Source organism: Tripterygium wilfordii, chromosome 3, assembly GCF_013401445.1.
Source record: "Tripterygium wilfordii isolate XIE 37 chromosome 3, ASM1340144v1, whole genome shotgun sequence".
Taxonomy (NCBI): domain Eukaryota; kingdom Viridiplantae; phylum Streptophyta; class Magnoliopsida; order Celastrales; family Celastraceae; genus Tripterygium; species Tripterygium wilfordii.
Genome location: NC_052234.1, coordinates 6,457,861 through 6,473,489, shown reverse-complemented (window position 1 = coordinate 6,473,489; position 15,629 = coordinate 6,457,861). Strand labels below are relative to the sequence as shown.

Genomic DNA, 15,629 nt, shown 5'->3' with positions numbered 1-15,629 from the left:
CCATCCCACGTCTCCCCTAGCTTTCCAGGGTGTTTTCCTGCGGCCTCCTTCTTTCTTAAGACAAGGTCCCCTGGGTTGAACTTTCTTTCTTTGACCCTTCGGTTGTAATACCGGGCTGTCCTCTGCTTGTACGCAGCAGTTCTGATTCGAGCCTCTTCTCTAACTTCCTCCACCAAGTCTAAATTATTCAGAAGTGCTTCATTATTCTCTTGGATATTGAAGTTAATGATCCTTGTAGACGGGATTCCAATTTCTACAGGTATCACGGCTTCGGAGCCAAATGCCAGGGAGAAGGGTGTTTCTCCAGAAGAAGTCCGTGCTGTGGTTCGGTAGGACCATAACACACTCGGTAGTTCTTCCACCCATCTTCCTTTGGCACTATTTATTCTTGTCTTCAAACCTTGGAGGATCACTCGGTTTGTCACTTCAGCTTGCCCATTAGCTTGTGGGTGACTGACCGAAGTGACTCTGAGATCAACCCCCAACTCTTCACATAGCTTCTTCATCTTTCCTCCGACAAATTGTCTGCCGTTATCAACAATAAGGGCTCTTGATATCCCATATCTACAGACAACGGTTCTCCAGATGAAGTCTATTACCTTATTCTCAGAAATAGTTGCAAGTGGCTCCACTTCTAGCCACTTAGTGAAGTAGTCCACGGCTACTATCAGATATGTCCTTTGACCCGATGTTGGTGGGAATGGTCCAAGAATGTCCATACCCCACTGAGCAAATGGACAAGGACTCTGAATAGGCACCATCTGGCTAGGAGGAAGGTGAGGTACATTGGAATGCCTTTGGCACTTATCACATTTTTGAACAAGCTTTTTGGCGTCTGGCACCATTGTAGGCCAGTAGTATCCACAACGTAGCACCTGATAACTTAATGTTCTTCCCCCTATGTGACTTCCACAAATTCCTTCATGCACTTCCCTTAGGGCGTAATCGGCCTCTCTGGGCGCCAAACATCGCAGGTATGGAAGTGTGAAGGATCTTCTGTATAATTCTCCATCAATCAGAGTATATCTTGCTGCCCTTTTCCGGAGACTCCTTGCTTCATTCCTATCTTCAGGAAGTTTCCCTTCAAGTAGGAATTCTCTGATTGGGTCCTTCCAACTTGGTTCAGCTTCAACCGCAGCCACTTCTAGTTTAGCCGAAATACTTGGTTGAGGAAGTACTTCAATTCTGACCGAAGTAGGTCCTTTGGCTGAACAGGCTGAAGCTAATCGAGCAAGGACATCTGCTTTTGCATTTTCCTCCCTAGGTATTCGATTGATCTCTACCTTGGGAATCTTGGCCAGTAATTTCTTGACCGCAACCAAGTACTTGACCATATTTGAGCCTCTCGCCTCATAGTCTCCCTTCATTTGTTCAGTTACTAGCTGAGAGTCACTGTTGATCAACAAATACTTAACTTCAAGTTCGACAGCAAGTCTCAATCCAGCTAGTATTGCTTCGTATTCTGCTTCATTATTTGACGCTTTGAAATGAAAATAAAGTGCATGTTCAATACATATGCCCCCTGGACCGAAGAGGAGTACTCCGGCTCCGCTACCCTCTTGGTTAGAAGAACCGTCAACGTAAAGGTTCCATTTTGGGTAGTCCTCTTCGGTCAGTGTCACTAAGGTTGGGCGACGACATTCGACAACAAAATCTGCTAAGGCTTGAGCCTTAATCGCATGTCTTGGTTTGTATTGAATGTCGAACTCACTCAACTCAATGGACCACTTTATCAACCTTCCTGATGTGTCCGGCTTCTGAAGTATGTTCTTCAATGGTTGGTCAGTAAGAACTACTACAGTATGGGCTTGGAAGTAGGGTCTTAATTTTCGAGCCGCAGTAACCAATGCTAAAGCAAATTTCTCTGCTTCGGTATAACGAGTCTCAGCATCTATCATGACCTTACTAACATAATACACTGGCTTCTGGATTTTATCTTCTTCCCGGATAAGGACTGCACTTACTGCATGATCTGTCGTAGCAAGGTACAAGTACAATACCTCTCATTCTTTTGGACATGTTAGTAGGGGAGGATGTCCAAGGTATTCCTTTAAACCCTCAAATGCCTTCTGACACTCTTCAGTCCATTGAAATTCCTTGGCCTTTTTTAAGGCCTGGAAGAAGGGTCTACACTTATCACCCGACCTAGCAAGGAATCTCCCAAGTGCCGCTGCTCTTCCCGTTAATCTCTGAACCTCTTTCGGAGACTTCGGAGGTTCCATCTGAAGAATGGCTTCAACCTTCTCTGGGTTTGCTTCGATTCCTCTACTAGTGACAAGGAAGCCTAGGAATTTTCCTGAGCTTACTCCAAAAACGCATTTGTCTGGGTTTAATTTCATTTGAAACTTATCTAAAGTGTTAAACACTTTTTAAAGATCTGAAGGATGATCTTCCGCCCTTCTACTCTTCACGACCATATCATCTACATATGCTTCTACTGATTTTCCTATCTGATCAGCAAAGACATGGTTTATCAACCTTTGATAAGTGGCACCAGCATTCTTAAGTCTGAAGGGCATAACTTTATAGCAATATGTCCCTTCTGGAGTTATGAATGAGGTACTCTCCTCATCTCTTGGGTTCATATTGATCTGGTGGTACCCCGAATAAGCATCCAAGAAGCTAAGGAGTTCGTGGCCTGAAGTTGCATCCACTAATTGATCAATCTTAGGAAGAGGATAGCAGTCCTTAAGACAAGCTTTGTTTAGATCCGTGAAGTCAACGCACATACGCCACTTTCCATTCGCCTTCTTTACCATGACCACATTGGCCAACCAATCTGGATACCGTACCTCTCGGATGAAACCGGCTTCAAGTAACTTCCCCACTTCTTCCTTGATAGCAGCTTGTCTCTCTAGGGCGAAGTTACGCTTTTTCTGTTTGACCGGTTTAGTCCCCGGTATGATGCTCAAACTGTGGGAGATGACTTCCCTACTAATTCCTGGCATCTCTTGCGCACTCCATGCGAAGTTCTTTATGTTAGAGAGGAGGAGCTTGGTTACCTCCTCAGCTAACTTTTTATTTAACAGAGACCCTAGAAATAACTTCTTTTCAGTTCCTTTCTCCACAGTTATTGGAAGAAGTGCTTCAACTGGTGTTGGCTTCAGTATCTTCTCTTCTTCCCGAACATCTAAGCTTCCAACTGATATGGAGGTCTTCTTCTTGTCCTTCAAGTCCGTATAGTACATCATTCGAGCTAACTTCTGATCCCCACTCACTTCTCCTACCCCATTAGAAGTTGGAAACTTCATTTTGAGGTGGTAAGTAGAGACCACCGCTCGAACCTTGTGCAGCAATGGTCTGCCAATGATGGCATTGTAGGGGGATTGAACATATACTACAAGAAGATCGATCATATGCATAACCGTCCTTGGATAGCTTCCCAGAGTAACAGGTAGGGATATGACTCCCTTGGGAACTATGGATTCCCCTGCGAACCCATATAAAGGAACCGAAAAGTTCTTCAATTTTTCTTCTGAGATCTTCATCTCTTTGAAGGCGTGATAGAACAAGATATCTGCAGCACTTCCATTATCCACCAGAACCTTTTTCACTGTGAAATTTGCGATGACTTCTTCTATTACTAGGGCATCATCTTGTGGATCCTGGATACCTTCAGCATCTTTTTCTGAGAAAGTAATTTTTTCTTCATCCCTTCTCGGCTTCTTTCTTTCCTTACTTACTTCATTTATTCGAGCATAAGCCGTTCTAGCTGAGGAGCTTTCTCCTCCTGCGGCCAGACCTCCTACAATAACTCTGATTGTCCAAGCAGTCCCCCTTTGGTGACGAGGAGACCTATCCCTTCTTCTTTGTCTCCTTCGGTCGTTATCCCCATCATCACCATCGGTTCTTCTTCTCTTTTCTTCTCTATCTGAAGTGAACTGCTTCAGGTAGCCTCGCCTTATGAGGCCTTCAATCTCATCCTTGAGATGCCTACATTCTTCAGTGTCATGACCATGATCCCTATGAAACAGGCAATACTTATCTGAAGTACGCTTTTCTGCCGGGGCCCTCATTTTCTTAGGCCACTTCAGTATATCCCTGTTACTTATTTCAAGAAGGATATTATGCAACGAATTATTAAGAGGAGTATAGGAATTATACCGAGGGACTGGACTCTGGTCAGTCTTCCTACCAGACTGATCATCCTTCTTCTTGTCATTCTTTCCTTCTACTCTTCCTTGCTTTTTGCTTGAAGGGGGCAAGTCTTTCTCAGTCTTTCCCGGGGCGCTCGAGCCCTTTTTGGCAGGGGCCGAGGAAGAAGAAAACTGAGAAATTTTCATCATGTCTTCTGACTGCATGAACTTATCTCCCCTAGCATAGAGCTCTCCCATACTCTTCGGGCGTTTTTTCGTCAATGAACGTACATACGCTTCATCCCTTACTGTCCTTACCAGGGCCGAAATAGCTACTTCTACCTGGACGTGTGGGATTTCCAAACATGCTCTATTGAACCTTGCAAGAAATGATCGAAGTGATTCTCCATGCTCATGGTCAAGATTCATCAGATCAAAACTAGTCTTTGCCGTCCTTCGTGCGGCGGAGAAGTGAAGTGCAAGTTTCTCGGACAAGTCCCCAAAACTAGTCACACTGTGTCTCGGTAATCGATTGAACCAAGTTCTTGCTGGTCCAAAAAGGGTTGATGGGAATATCTTGCACATTATCAGGGCATTTGCTCCCCGACACTCCATCATTGATTTGAAACCCTGGATATGATCACAGGGGTCAGTTAACCCTTCATACTTCTCCAGCTTTGGAACAATAAGGTGACGCGGCATTTCAGCTTCAAGTATTTCAGGAGCTAAAGGGGTCAACGTACTGTCCCACACTCCCTCCATTGGGGACACTCCTTGTAGTGCTGCAATCTTCTTGTTCATCTCATCTAGGTGTCGACCGACGTCTTCATTGTAGGTAGTTCCTCTTCTAGTACTTTCTCCAATGGTACAATGAGGAGGTGCGAAGTGAGTGTGAACTTCGCACCTCCTCATTGTGCGGGATTTCTCGGTTCACTTGTGTCTGTTGGTTCATGATTAGTTCAGTCAACATTTGCACCTGCTTGGAAAGTTGTTGGAATTGTTCCTGAGTGCAAGGTACTTGGTACGGTCTAGCATCCTGGTTATGCTGGTTGGTTCGGTCAGCAACATCCTCCTGGTGTTCTACCTCCTCATGAAGGGGGTGTTCACCCTGCCCCCGGTCAGGAGCATTAGGGTCATCAACTCGACGGCTTGTTTCTGAAGTAGAAACGACATTCTTTCTCAATCTGACCATTGTGAATTTCTTTAGGGAAGTGTACTTCCTTCCCACAGACGGCGCCAAACTGATGACGTCTGAAACAGGTCTACCCTATTAGACGGATCAGCCAAGTCAGACTGAGCAGGAATAACTAACCTCTCCTTTGCTGGTACGTGGTGGTCTCTTCCTTCCTTCCTGCACAAGAAGCGAACGTAAGCTTCGGTAGGGCCCCGAGGGTGTACTCGGGGGGACCTCTCCGACGCTCAAGTTAGTACGGTACTAAACTTGGGAGGATGGCTCGTTGCTTCGAGCGTTGCCTCTTGCTTAGTAAGTATTTTAGAGTGCAGGAGTTAGATAGCTTACCTGAGGGTAGAGGTTCCCCTTTTATATGAGTTTGAAGTGTTTAAGTTGTAGTAGGAGTCAGACTCTCTCTCATTGGCTTTCCAGAGGGTTTCTCGGATGGTAAATTCCATCTGTATCCCTCTCCAAGGGGGAGTAGGACTCTTCTGTAGCTGAACCTTGTTTATCGAAGCAGTCCTTTCTGTTGTACAATGAGATGAACACTTTGGTTGAACTGAAGCATTTCATTGCTTGTAGTACCGAAGTGTATACTTCGGCTAAGAACCCAAGTGCACCCTTCGGTTCATCTTCGGCCACATCTTTTCTGGCGTTCTTTCCTCCACGTGGCCTTCAATGATTCATGAGGGTTATTTTAGGAATATCACTTTCCTTTGTAAAAAAAAATGCATAAGGAATGTGGTTTAGGATGTTAGTATAGTATTGTAGATTGTTTGATGAAAGAGAATGATCTAAATGTATAGTATTGTGGCTGAGTGTAATTAAAAGTGGGAAGGATAATCTAATGTAAATATTACTTGGTGTACATGGGGTCTTAAATGTTCAGTGAAAATATGTGAAGAAAGGGATTTATAAGGGAGTGATTTAGCAGAGGGAGACTGATTCAAAATAAGTTTGGACCTTGTGTGATCGAAAGAAATATATAGAAGGTAAAAAAAAGGATGGTTAAATTGTCAACGATATGTCATCATCTTTTAAACTCTTATGTATTAACGTATCTAATGATTAGTCCTTGTGGGATTTATAGAAGATTGTTAATCAGTCTGTGTATTAATATGATAAGAATGATCTAAGGCCCTTAATTGAATTTACTTGCTAGTGGGAGTACTCAGAGTATGAAGTAAATCCTATTGAAATCTTAGGAGGAAATGCGAGTAAAGGGATGTTGTTATGCGAATAGTCATGAGTAAGAAATAATCTTGAATTCGTATACGACATATGGGATGTATGGAAAATAGGTGTTATATTTTAAGAGGATTGAATTTCAAACTTTGTGTATCCGACTGTGGACATAAGAGTAAATCTATTGAATTGGGCTTGGGTTATGGCTAGATGAATGAACCACTAGGAGTTGTATGAAGATAAGATGTAGTTTATATGGTGATTCTAGTAGAGGTTGTACTCATAAGTTATATTCTTCATTGATGAGAAGGTTAAGGTTCTTGAATCTATAATGGATAAACCTATAGAAATGTTTGAAAGTGATTGTTAATTGCTTGAAGGTATAAAGGTTGGATGGGGACGCGGGTACCTGATTCTATTGATGTGGTAAATAAACATTGATGTGGTATCAATAATGTTAAGTTCCTAATGTATATGATGTTATATAGTTATCAAGGTGGTCATGCATGACTACTCTTATGATCGTCAATAGAATGAACAGTAGAGAATATCTTAAGTCATTATTCTCTAGGAAGCTGAAAAAAAAAGAAGAGGTCAATGAAAGCTAATGGAGCTTTGATTTAGATGTTGAGAGGACCAGTATGCTAACAAAGCAGTTTATTGTGAATGGATCTGTAACTAATTCTGGTGAGATACTTTCGATATCTTTCTAGTTCGAAAGATGCTGCTTATAACGGAAGTAGTTTTTTTCTAAGTGTGCAACGGAAGCATGGGGGGCTTATAACCCATAGATAAAAGTATTATGAGTGGTGGTTTAGAACTATTATCATGTGATTTTGATGCAATGGATTGGGTACCTATAGGCATATTTATGCATTAACTAAATTTCGAGGGCGAAATTTTTAAGGGACGAAGGATGTAATACCCCGTCCTAATAAAAATGAAAGAAAAATATAGAATAATAAAATAATAAATAAAATGAAAAGGTAGGACTTAGTGTATGAAATGAATAAAATGGGGAATGAAAAAGGAAACGTCATGTGGGCACAAAAGAACTTTGAAAATTAATTTGGGGTGGAAAGTAGAAAAAGGAAAAGATAAGGATTTTAAAATAATTATAATAAAAAAAATATATATGTAAATGGGTGAGGGCGCATCACCAGCCCTCACCCGATGTTTGTTTTATTTAAAAAAAAAGACTATTCTTCTCTTCACAACCCACACACACGAAAATCACTATTCCGGTGAGATTCTGGTGAAGCTCCGGCCGAAAAGGGTTCTTTTTAGGGAGTCTACACAAATGCTTTATCTTCCTATGAGAAAAGAGAAGGAATTAAGGTAATCTTTGAACCTAGGGTTATGGGTTAAATGGGTTTTGCGGATTTTGATTCAATGAGAGTTTTCTTTGTTCAATAACTCAAAATTAGGTTATAATCTTCTTATATTACTAGGTTCAAGTGTGGTTCTTGAACCAATTGAAGAGGAGATTTTGTTTTCTTGATTTGGTAAAACTAACAAGTTTCAAGGTAAGGTTTCTTGATTCAAAATTGTTCTAATTAAGGTTGGGTTGGGATGAAAATAATATTGTGATAGAATATTAATTGTTTAACCTTGAGAAATTAAGGTAGAATGTGAATATCTAGGAAATGGGTTAGATTGTGGAATATGGAATGTGGGGCTTCATTGGGTTAGTGAATATGGGAAACTTAACGGAATTTATTGCATTAAATAGGTTTGTGAATTGGCGTGGAGTGTACATTGCTTGTTGGTGAGAATTTCGAGCCCACTTCGAGGTAGGAATATTTCCCCTTCTCTTCGTTATTTTCAATCTTCAAAAGAGACAAGTCTTGAATGTTATTCGATTGATTCGGTAAGCTCCTTTGGACCATTCTTTGCTTGTTCCAAAGAAAGGTCGTAGCCCAATTCATATTCATATCATTTTTTTACTTAAAAGTTTATTCTTGTTATGCATTATAACCCATGAAATGCTCGGTCATAAATCGGGCATTACGTTATCTTCATACATCATGATGAATGGATATTGTAATTATATTTGTTGCGTGACTGACATGAATTGTAGAAATTCCATTAGATGCATGGTGTGTCTCGAGGATGGACCCGGGGCTCATGTTAGGTGTTGGATGATTTGGACACGTGCGTGGATGATGGTTAGGAGCCTAGTGATGGTCCCAGGCCAGAGGATTCCCGTAGCAGAATTTATCACCGCACGTTGGCTAGTATGTGATGCTAGGCCGGGCGTGGTAGGCTGAGAAATCACCGTGGGGCTAGCAGTGACTGGTTGTGACCACATGCGTGCCAACATTCTCTCTAGGGGTTTGAGATTGACGGATATGTGATTGTGGTATGGATTGGATGCTAGAGAGAGAGGTAGTGCGATGGATTCTCGTCGGCTTATCGTCGCGAGACGGGAATCTGATTCGCCGGCTTGGGTGTCATTGGTGGAGGATATGGAGGTTTGGTAGGGTTGATTGGGTGTATTAGCTTTGCACTGCATATTGTTGCATTGATGATTCATTATACATTTCCAGCCGTACTATTATTTTTGTGTTCTATTATTTATCCCCACTGAGCCTTCAGCTCACCCTATCTACTTTCCCTTCCCACATGTGAGACAGGATCTAGTGCACAGGCTGTGGATCAGCAGGAGGACGCGTGATGGAGGTGGTCTGGACTTTTGTGTTTAATTGACACGTGTGTGTGTATATATATATATATGTATGACGTGATGTTGGCATGTTTTAGTTGTTGAAGTACATTGATGTACTATGGTTATGGCTGGATTGATGTATGGTGTTGTTTTGTTAGTCGGGAGTGGTGTCTTGTGACTATTGTGTGTTTGATGATGATGATGAGATATGTGTTTAATGGTGGATCTGAGGGTCGGTTGTCTTTGATGGTATTAGAAGTGTTTTCTTTGTTTGGGTCCTATTTACAGGTTGGGTTCCTCAATTTATGGGAAGATGCTGCAGAAATTTTTGAAAAAGTTTTATATTAATTTGTGATGTAACACGTGAGATGCACGTGGTTGTGTTTGGTGTGTTGGTTGTGATGTCTTTGTCCTTATCTTTACGCTCCACGGAACGGGGCGTGACATAAATATTCAAAACAGAAAATTGAAAAGTCAGAGACAGTAAGAAAATCACAGTGGTAATAAATTCATAACATTGATAAAAAAGCGATGAACAGAGAACTAATAGAATTCATAAATTAGCACAATAGGGTTGTAAATATGCTTTGTAATACATATGAAATCATATATAAATGAAGATTTGCTACATGTGATATATTGTCTTAGCACAAACTCTCTAAGTGGAGATCGTAAATTTTAACATGTGGTACAGGAACTCTAAACTCTTCTACATAGTACATCCATATGTACAATATCATGACTAAAAGAAAATTTTAAAAATCTCTCAAATAGAAGGCAGCAGAAACAAAAGTAACAAACCATGATTATTACTCATTTTCAATCCTAAACAATGCTTACATCTGTTATGTTATAAACATGATAATTGTGGTTAAGAGTTATTGACAGTAAATTTAATACCATCATCATGAAAAATTGCTATATTAGGATAAATATAAAAGGAATGAATTGCAATAAGCATCACACTTACACATTCCAAATGATCCAACACAGTGCAGCCAATTCTCCACATATCAGGAGAAAGTCCATAACCTTAGTCTATTCTTCCAATCTGCACCAATATAGCAAAATTAATGATAAACGTGCATCAGACAGTAGTTTTCTTCCAATATTCCCTAATATAATAAAATTAACTCACAAAAGTAAATCTAAAATCTAAAGCATCCCAATTTTTGAAAAAAGAAAAACCTCATAACAGAATAATGTTAGTTCGTATAAAATAAGAGAAGAGGTAGAACAAATAATCCTCAGCCCAATCTTCCATCCCGTTGAACTCATACCATCAATAACTTATGCAAACACCAACAACGATACTCTCTTCGATTTCAAACAATCTTCTCAATGTTCAACCATCAAAGTAAACAGGCGAGCATGAAGGAGGAAAGGCATTAAGATGATTCCGGAAAGAAAGAGGGAGAACGAAAGTACCATATTTTTCTAAAGTTGCAAAGCAACCCTGAGAAAGGAATTCAGGGAAAAAAATCAGAATAAAATAGTAACCCAAAAACAGCTTTAAATCCAATACTCCAAAGCAACCCAAATTAGGAAATTCTTTAAATAATTGCATGAGCAGAAATTGAAGGCACCAAAGGGATATTTTAGAGAAAATATCAATATCTAAATTGGATTGGAACTCCTGCGTAAAATATCAATATCTAAATTGGATTAGAACTCTTGCTTTAGGGAGTTATACCGTTAGATATTGCTGAGGAAACGGATGAACTGGAAGGATAATGATGACCCACTTAAGAGGGATGAGGAAATAACCACATGAACCCAGTAGATGCATGAATTGAAATTGTCGAAGAAAATAGGTGTATATCCTAATTTGAAGCACCATTTTGAAAAATCATGAATCAAATCGTCGCGCAAAAATTTAATGCATATGGAATTAATTTCTATCTCCGTGCATGCATCAGGGCCTTTTGCTGTTAGTCTTGGTAAACCAAGCGTTGTCAACAACCAGAAGAGATAAGAGAGGAGTTATGAGACATACATGGGGTGAAGAATATTGAATGGCAGCAATAACTTCCATCGAACTTTTTTTTTTCATTTAATTTGTTCTTAAAATTCCATGTGGCTGTCATATGTTGCATACTGAAGGTGGCAACGACACTTGATGTGCTAATTATATACATATAATTATACATCCTTTTACATACAATCTTGTATCGTTTAGAGTAAATTTGGGATTGATACTGCCTAAAAAGTTGTTATTTGGACATTTAAGATGTCGGGGCATGTATTGAAGAAAATGAGCTGAATTGAGTTGAAAAAGGAGAATTTTGGAACCAGTGAGCAAAACCGATCGATCAGTGAATATCCCGATCAATCGGACCAAGTTTTTGAAGAAATTCAAGAGTCCAAATTCGATCGATCGGAGGATATTTCGATCGATCAGCCAGGCACAGTTGGATTCTGAAGAATTTCAAATGCCCGAAAATACCCCAAACTCATGTGGGTCCAGTTCAAAACGACACAAACTTGTTAGAAAAATGACTCTGGGGTTTTTGGGAGTATAAAAGGGTAGCTTTTTAGGGTTTTAGGGGTCCACAACTTTTGGAAAGAAACAAGGGTTTTGGAAATCTCTCTACAACAGCCATTAGAGCTTGAGCATGGGGATCTAGCGTTTCTCTTTATTTCTTTCTTGTTCTTGTATTTAATGACTGCTATTTTGGATCTTGATTTGTATTCCTTGGTTATGAGGAACTAATCCTCTAACTAGGGGTCCTAATGGAACCCCTCTTTGAAGATTGAATGAAATTGGTTTATTGTTCTTGAATCTCTCTCCTTATTGTTGATTCTCTATGGATATGCTTATTGCTTTCAAATGTTTGATCACCATTTGGATGATATTATGCACAGGTTGAGACTGGAAGGAGATACATAGGGTTGCAAGAATCCATAGAGGACATAAGTTGCGTGAACTATAGGAATATAGGTTTATGACTTATGCAATCGTTAAATGATTTCCATCGCTTTTAACGGGTTTTTGATATATTAATCCGATTGTTAGGAATAACAGGGACTTAGGATACCCTAGTGTTTGATTCTCATGAGAGCTCACTTCCTTGTTTATTTGCTTGGTTGTTTGATTTAATAGCCAAGTAGTTATTAATTTCTTAATTACTTGATTTAGTTTTAGATAAAACAAAACCAAACAATTCGCTTTCCCATTTTAATGTGATAATTACTTAGATTGATACTGAATTGGATTTGCCAACACATCCTCGTGGGAACAATACTTTATTCACTCTTTATTACTTGTGCGATTTGTGCGCTTGTGAATATTTTACATCAAGTTTTTGACGCCGTTGCCGGGGATTGAGGTAATTTTATTTTTTTGTCAATTTAGGTTATTTTTTGTGCTAATTTGGTTTTTATTTTTTTCTACAGAAATTCTTTTTCTTGTGTGAGCCTAGGAAGGCATACTATTAGCACAGATTTGATTGGTTTAGATCCAGAGATTGAGAGGTCTTTTCCTATGCTTAGACGGGAGCAAACTCATAACCTGGTTGAAGGCATGGGAGACAATTTGGATGGAAGGAATGGTGTTGGGCCCATTCGGGGCAATGGCTTGAATGAGAGAAATGTTGTTGGTGGAGGTGCCAACAATGCTATTGGTGGAGGTGCTAATAATGAAAATGGTGGAAATAGAGGTAATGAGGTAGATGGGCCACCAAGGCAAATTTACCCTTGTTCTTTGGAAGAATGTGCTCTACCGACTTGGGATACCACTCCATCCAGTATCCGGTATCCGCCTATCTACTCCACTCATTTTGAGATCAAGTCGGCTATTGTTACCATGATCTCCAACTCCGTTGTATTCCATGGTTTTCCTCACGAAGAGTCAAATGTGTACATTGCTTCATTCTTGCACATTTGCGCTACATTTGATATTCATAGTGCTTCATGCGATGCAATTCGATTGAGGTTGTTTCCATTTTATTTGAGAGATAAAGCTAAAGCATGGTTGATGTCACTCCCTCCCAACTCCATTACTATATGGGAGGAGCTTCCAGAGCCATTTCTATCTAAATTTTTCCCTTCGGATAAAGTGGTTCAAATCTGGAATGATATTATGACTTTTTCCCAATTTGATCTTGAATCTTTCCATGAAGCTTGGGAAATGTTCAAAGCTATCTAGAGGAGTTGTCCAAATCATGGACTTACGGACTAGATTGTTTATCAAGCCTTTTATTCTGGATTGAGTATGTCGACGAGGCAAATGTTAGATGCAGCCACGGGTGGTTCTTTTATGACTAAATCTCAAGAGGAAGCCCAAACTTTGCTTGACAAGGTTGCCAAGCCAAATACTTCTTGGCCAACGAAGAGGCTAGCACAAAGGCAAAGCAATCCAAGAGATGCCGACGTGATGATCGTATTAGCCGCTATGGCTAAAAAGATTGATGCTTTAACGATGAATTCTCCTCAAGGAGTACATGCGGTTCAAGGAATGCCTATATTGTCTTGTGATTATTGTGGTGCTAGCCATCAAACCGGAGAATGCTTGATTACTAATGTATCTTCTTCTCAAAGTGAGCAAGCTAATGCTATTGGAGGTGGCCATTACAATCTCCTAAGAAATGACCCATACTCCAATTTCAATAATCCGGGGTTTAGGAATCATCCTAACTTTTCTTGGAGCAACAACCAGAATGTACAAAATCCTCCTCCTCAACAAATTCAACCCCAAAAGAAGAAGAGGGACATTGATGAAATGTTTGTCAAGATGGTCGGAAGTATGGAGGCATTAGCTAATAACACAAACAACTTCATTAACATAACTGATTCCGCCTTACAAACTCAAGCATCATTGATGCAGAATCAAGGGGCTTCCATTAGGAATCTTGAAATACAAGTGGGGCAATTAGCTAATGTAATATCATCTAGGGAAAAAAGGTGAACTACCTAGCCAAACGAAAGTGAATCTGAAACGGAAAGATCATTGTTATGCTATCACTCTTTGGAATGGGAATCTAGTGAAAACTGCTGGAGATCTAGATGCTGAAAAAGCACAAAAACTGAAAAATACAAAAGAGCAGGAATGTGCAACCCCGATATGCAATTGTGTTGGATTGACCTGATAGTTCACTACCAGCTCCTCCAGTTAAGGCATATGTACCATCAATTCCTTTCCCACAAAGATTGAAAAACACCAAGAATGATTCTCAATTCTCCAAATTCCTTGAAGTTGCAGATAAACATACCTTTTGCAGAGGCTTTGGAGCAAATGCGTAGCTACGCAAAATTTATGAAGGAAATACTCTCTAAGAAGTGGAGGAATAAGGAGTATGAGAGTGTACAATTGACGGAGGAGTGTAGCGCTATAGTGCAACAAAAACTCCTAACTAAAAAGAAAGACCCGGGAAGTTTCACCATCCCTTGCACCATTGGTAGCACGTTGATTGAAAGGGCACTATGTGATTTGGGAGCGAGTATTGATTTAATGCCACTATCAATAGCCAAGCTCATTGGTTTGCATGAAATTAGCCCCACTACAATGTCTCTTGCTATGGCGGATTGGTCTATTAAATATCCCCGGGGTATTATTGAGGATGTTCTTGTCACAGTGGACACGTTGGTTTTCCCCGTGGACTTCGTTATTCTTGATATGGAGGAGGATTCTAATACTCCAATTATTTTGGGGAGACTTTTCTTACTTACGGGGAGAACTCTCATTGACGTGGAAAAAGGGACTTTGATGTTGAGAATTGCGGATGAACAAGTCATATTCAAGGTGTTTGAAACCACCAAATACCCGGAAGATGGAGAATCTTGTTTTTGAATAGATACGGTGGATCATATCTTGGCTCACACTTATGCCATAACTTCTTGCCAAGACCTCTTGAGACTTGTTCGGTGAATAAGGATGCTCTAGAGTGTGGTGATGATGATGTGGTGGAGTTTATACATTGCTTAGAATCTATGAAAGAGTCTAAACCGAGGAGATTCCAGAAATTTAAACCTCTTGGTGTCTTGCTTTCTAGAACATAACCAAGTATTGTGAAAGCTCTCACCCTTACATTGAAAACTCTTCCTTCCCATCTTCGATATGCTTACTTGGGAAATTCCAATACTCTACCGGTTATTATTTCCTCGAATTTGAATCGAGAAGAAGAGGACAAGCTTTTAAGAGTGTTGAGAGAGTACAAAATGGCTTTGGGGTGGACCATAGCGGATATTTGGGGAATTAGCCCCATTATGTTAAAACTTCTTGATGCGGGAATTATTTAGCTTATTTCGGATAGTTCTTGGGTGAGTCTGGTATAAGTTGTCCCCAAAAGGGTGGAATCACGGTGGTGAAAAATGAGAAAAATGAGTCGATTCCCACCTGGACTACTATCGGTTGGAGAGTTTGCATTGACTATAGGAAGCTCAACAATGCCACTCGGAAGGATCACTTTCCTTTGCCCTTTATTGATCAAATTCTAGAGAGGCTTACGGGCACTCTTATTATTGCTTCTTGGATGGTTATTCGGGGTACAATCAAATCCCCATTGCTCCGAAAGACCAAGAAAATACTACT

General features: G+C 40.2%; 1 protein-coding gene across 1 annotated transcript; it reads left to right on the top strand.

Annotated features, from left to right (window-relative positions):
• Positions 1-14,264: 14,264 nt before the first annotated feature.
• Positions 14,265-14,888, top strand: LOC119995549. Its single transcript, XM_038842063.1, has 2 exons — positions 14,265-14,577; positions 14,674-14,888. Exons 1-2 carry the CDS (start codon positions 14,265-14,267, stop codon positions 14,886-14,888), a joined length of 528 nt encoding a protein of 175 aa, XP_038697991.1.
• Positions 14,889-15,629: the final 741 nt, after the last annotated feature.

Excerpts from the sequence above, each read along its gene's own strand:
- LOC119995549 (XM_038842063.1), top strand. The coding sequence starts at position 14,265 with ATGATTCTCAATTCTCCAAATTCCTTGAAGTTGCAGATAAACATACCT. Across the intron at positions 14,578-14,673 it reads ATCAATAGCCAAGCTCATTG|TGGACACGTTGGTTTTCCCC; the intron begins GTTTGCATGAAA and ends TTCTTGTCACAG.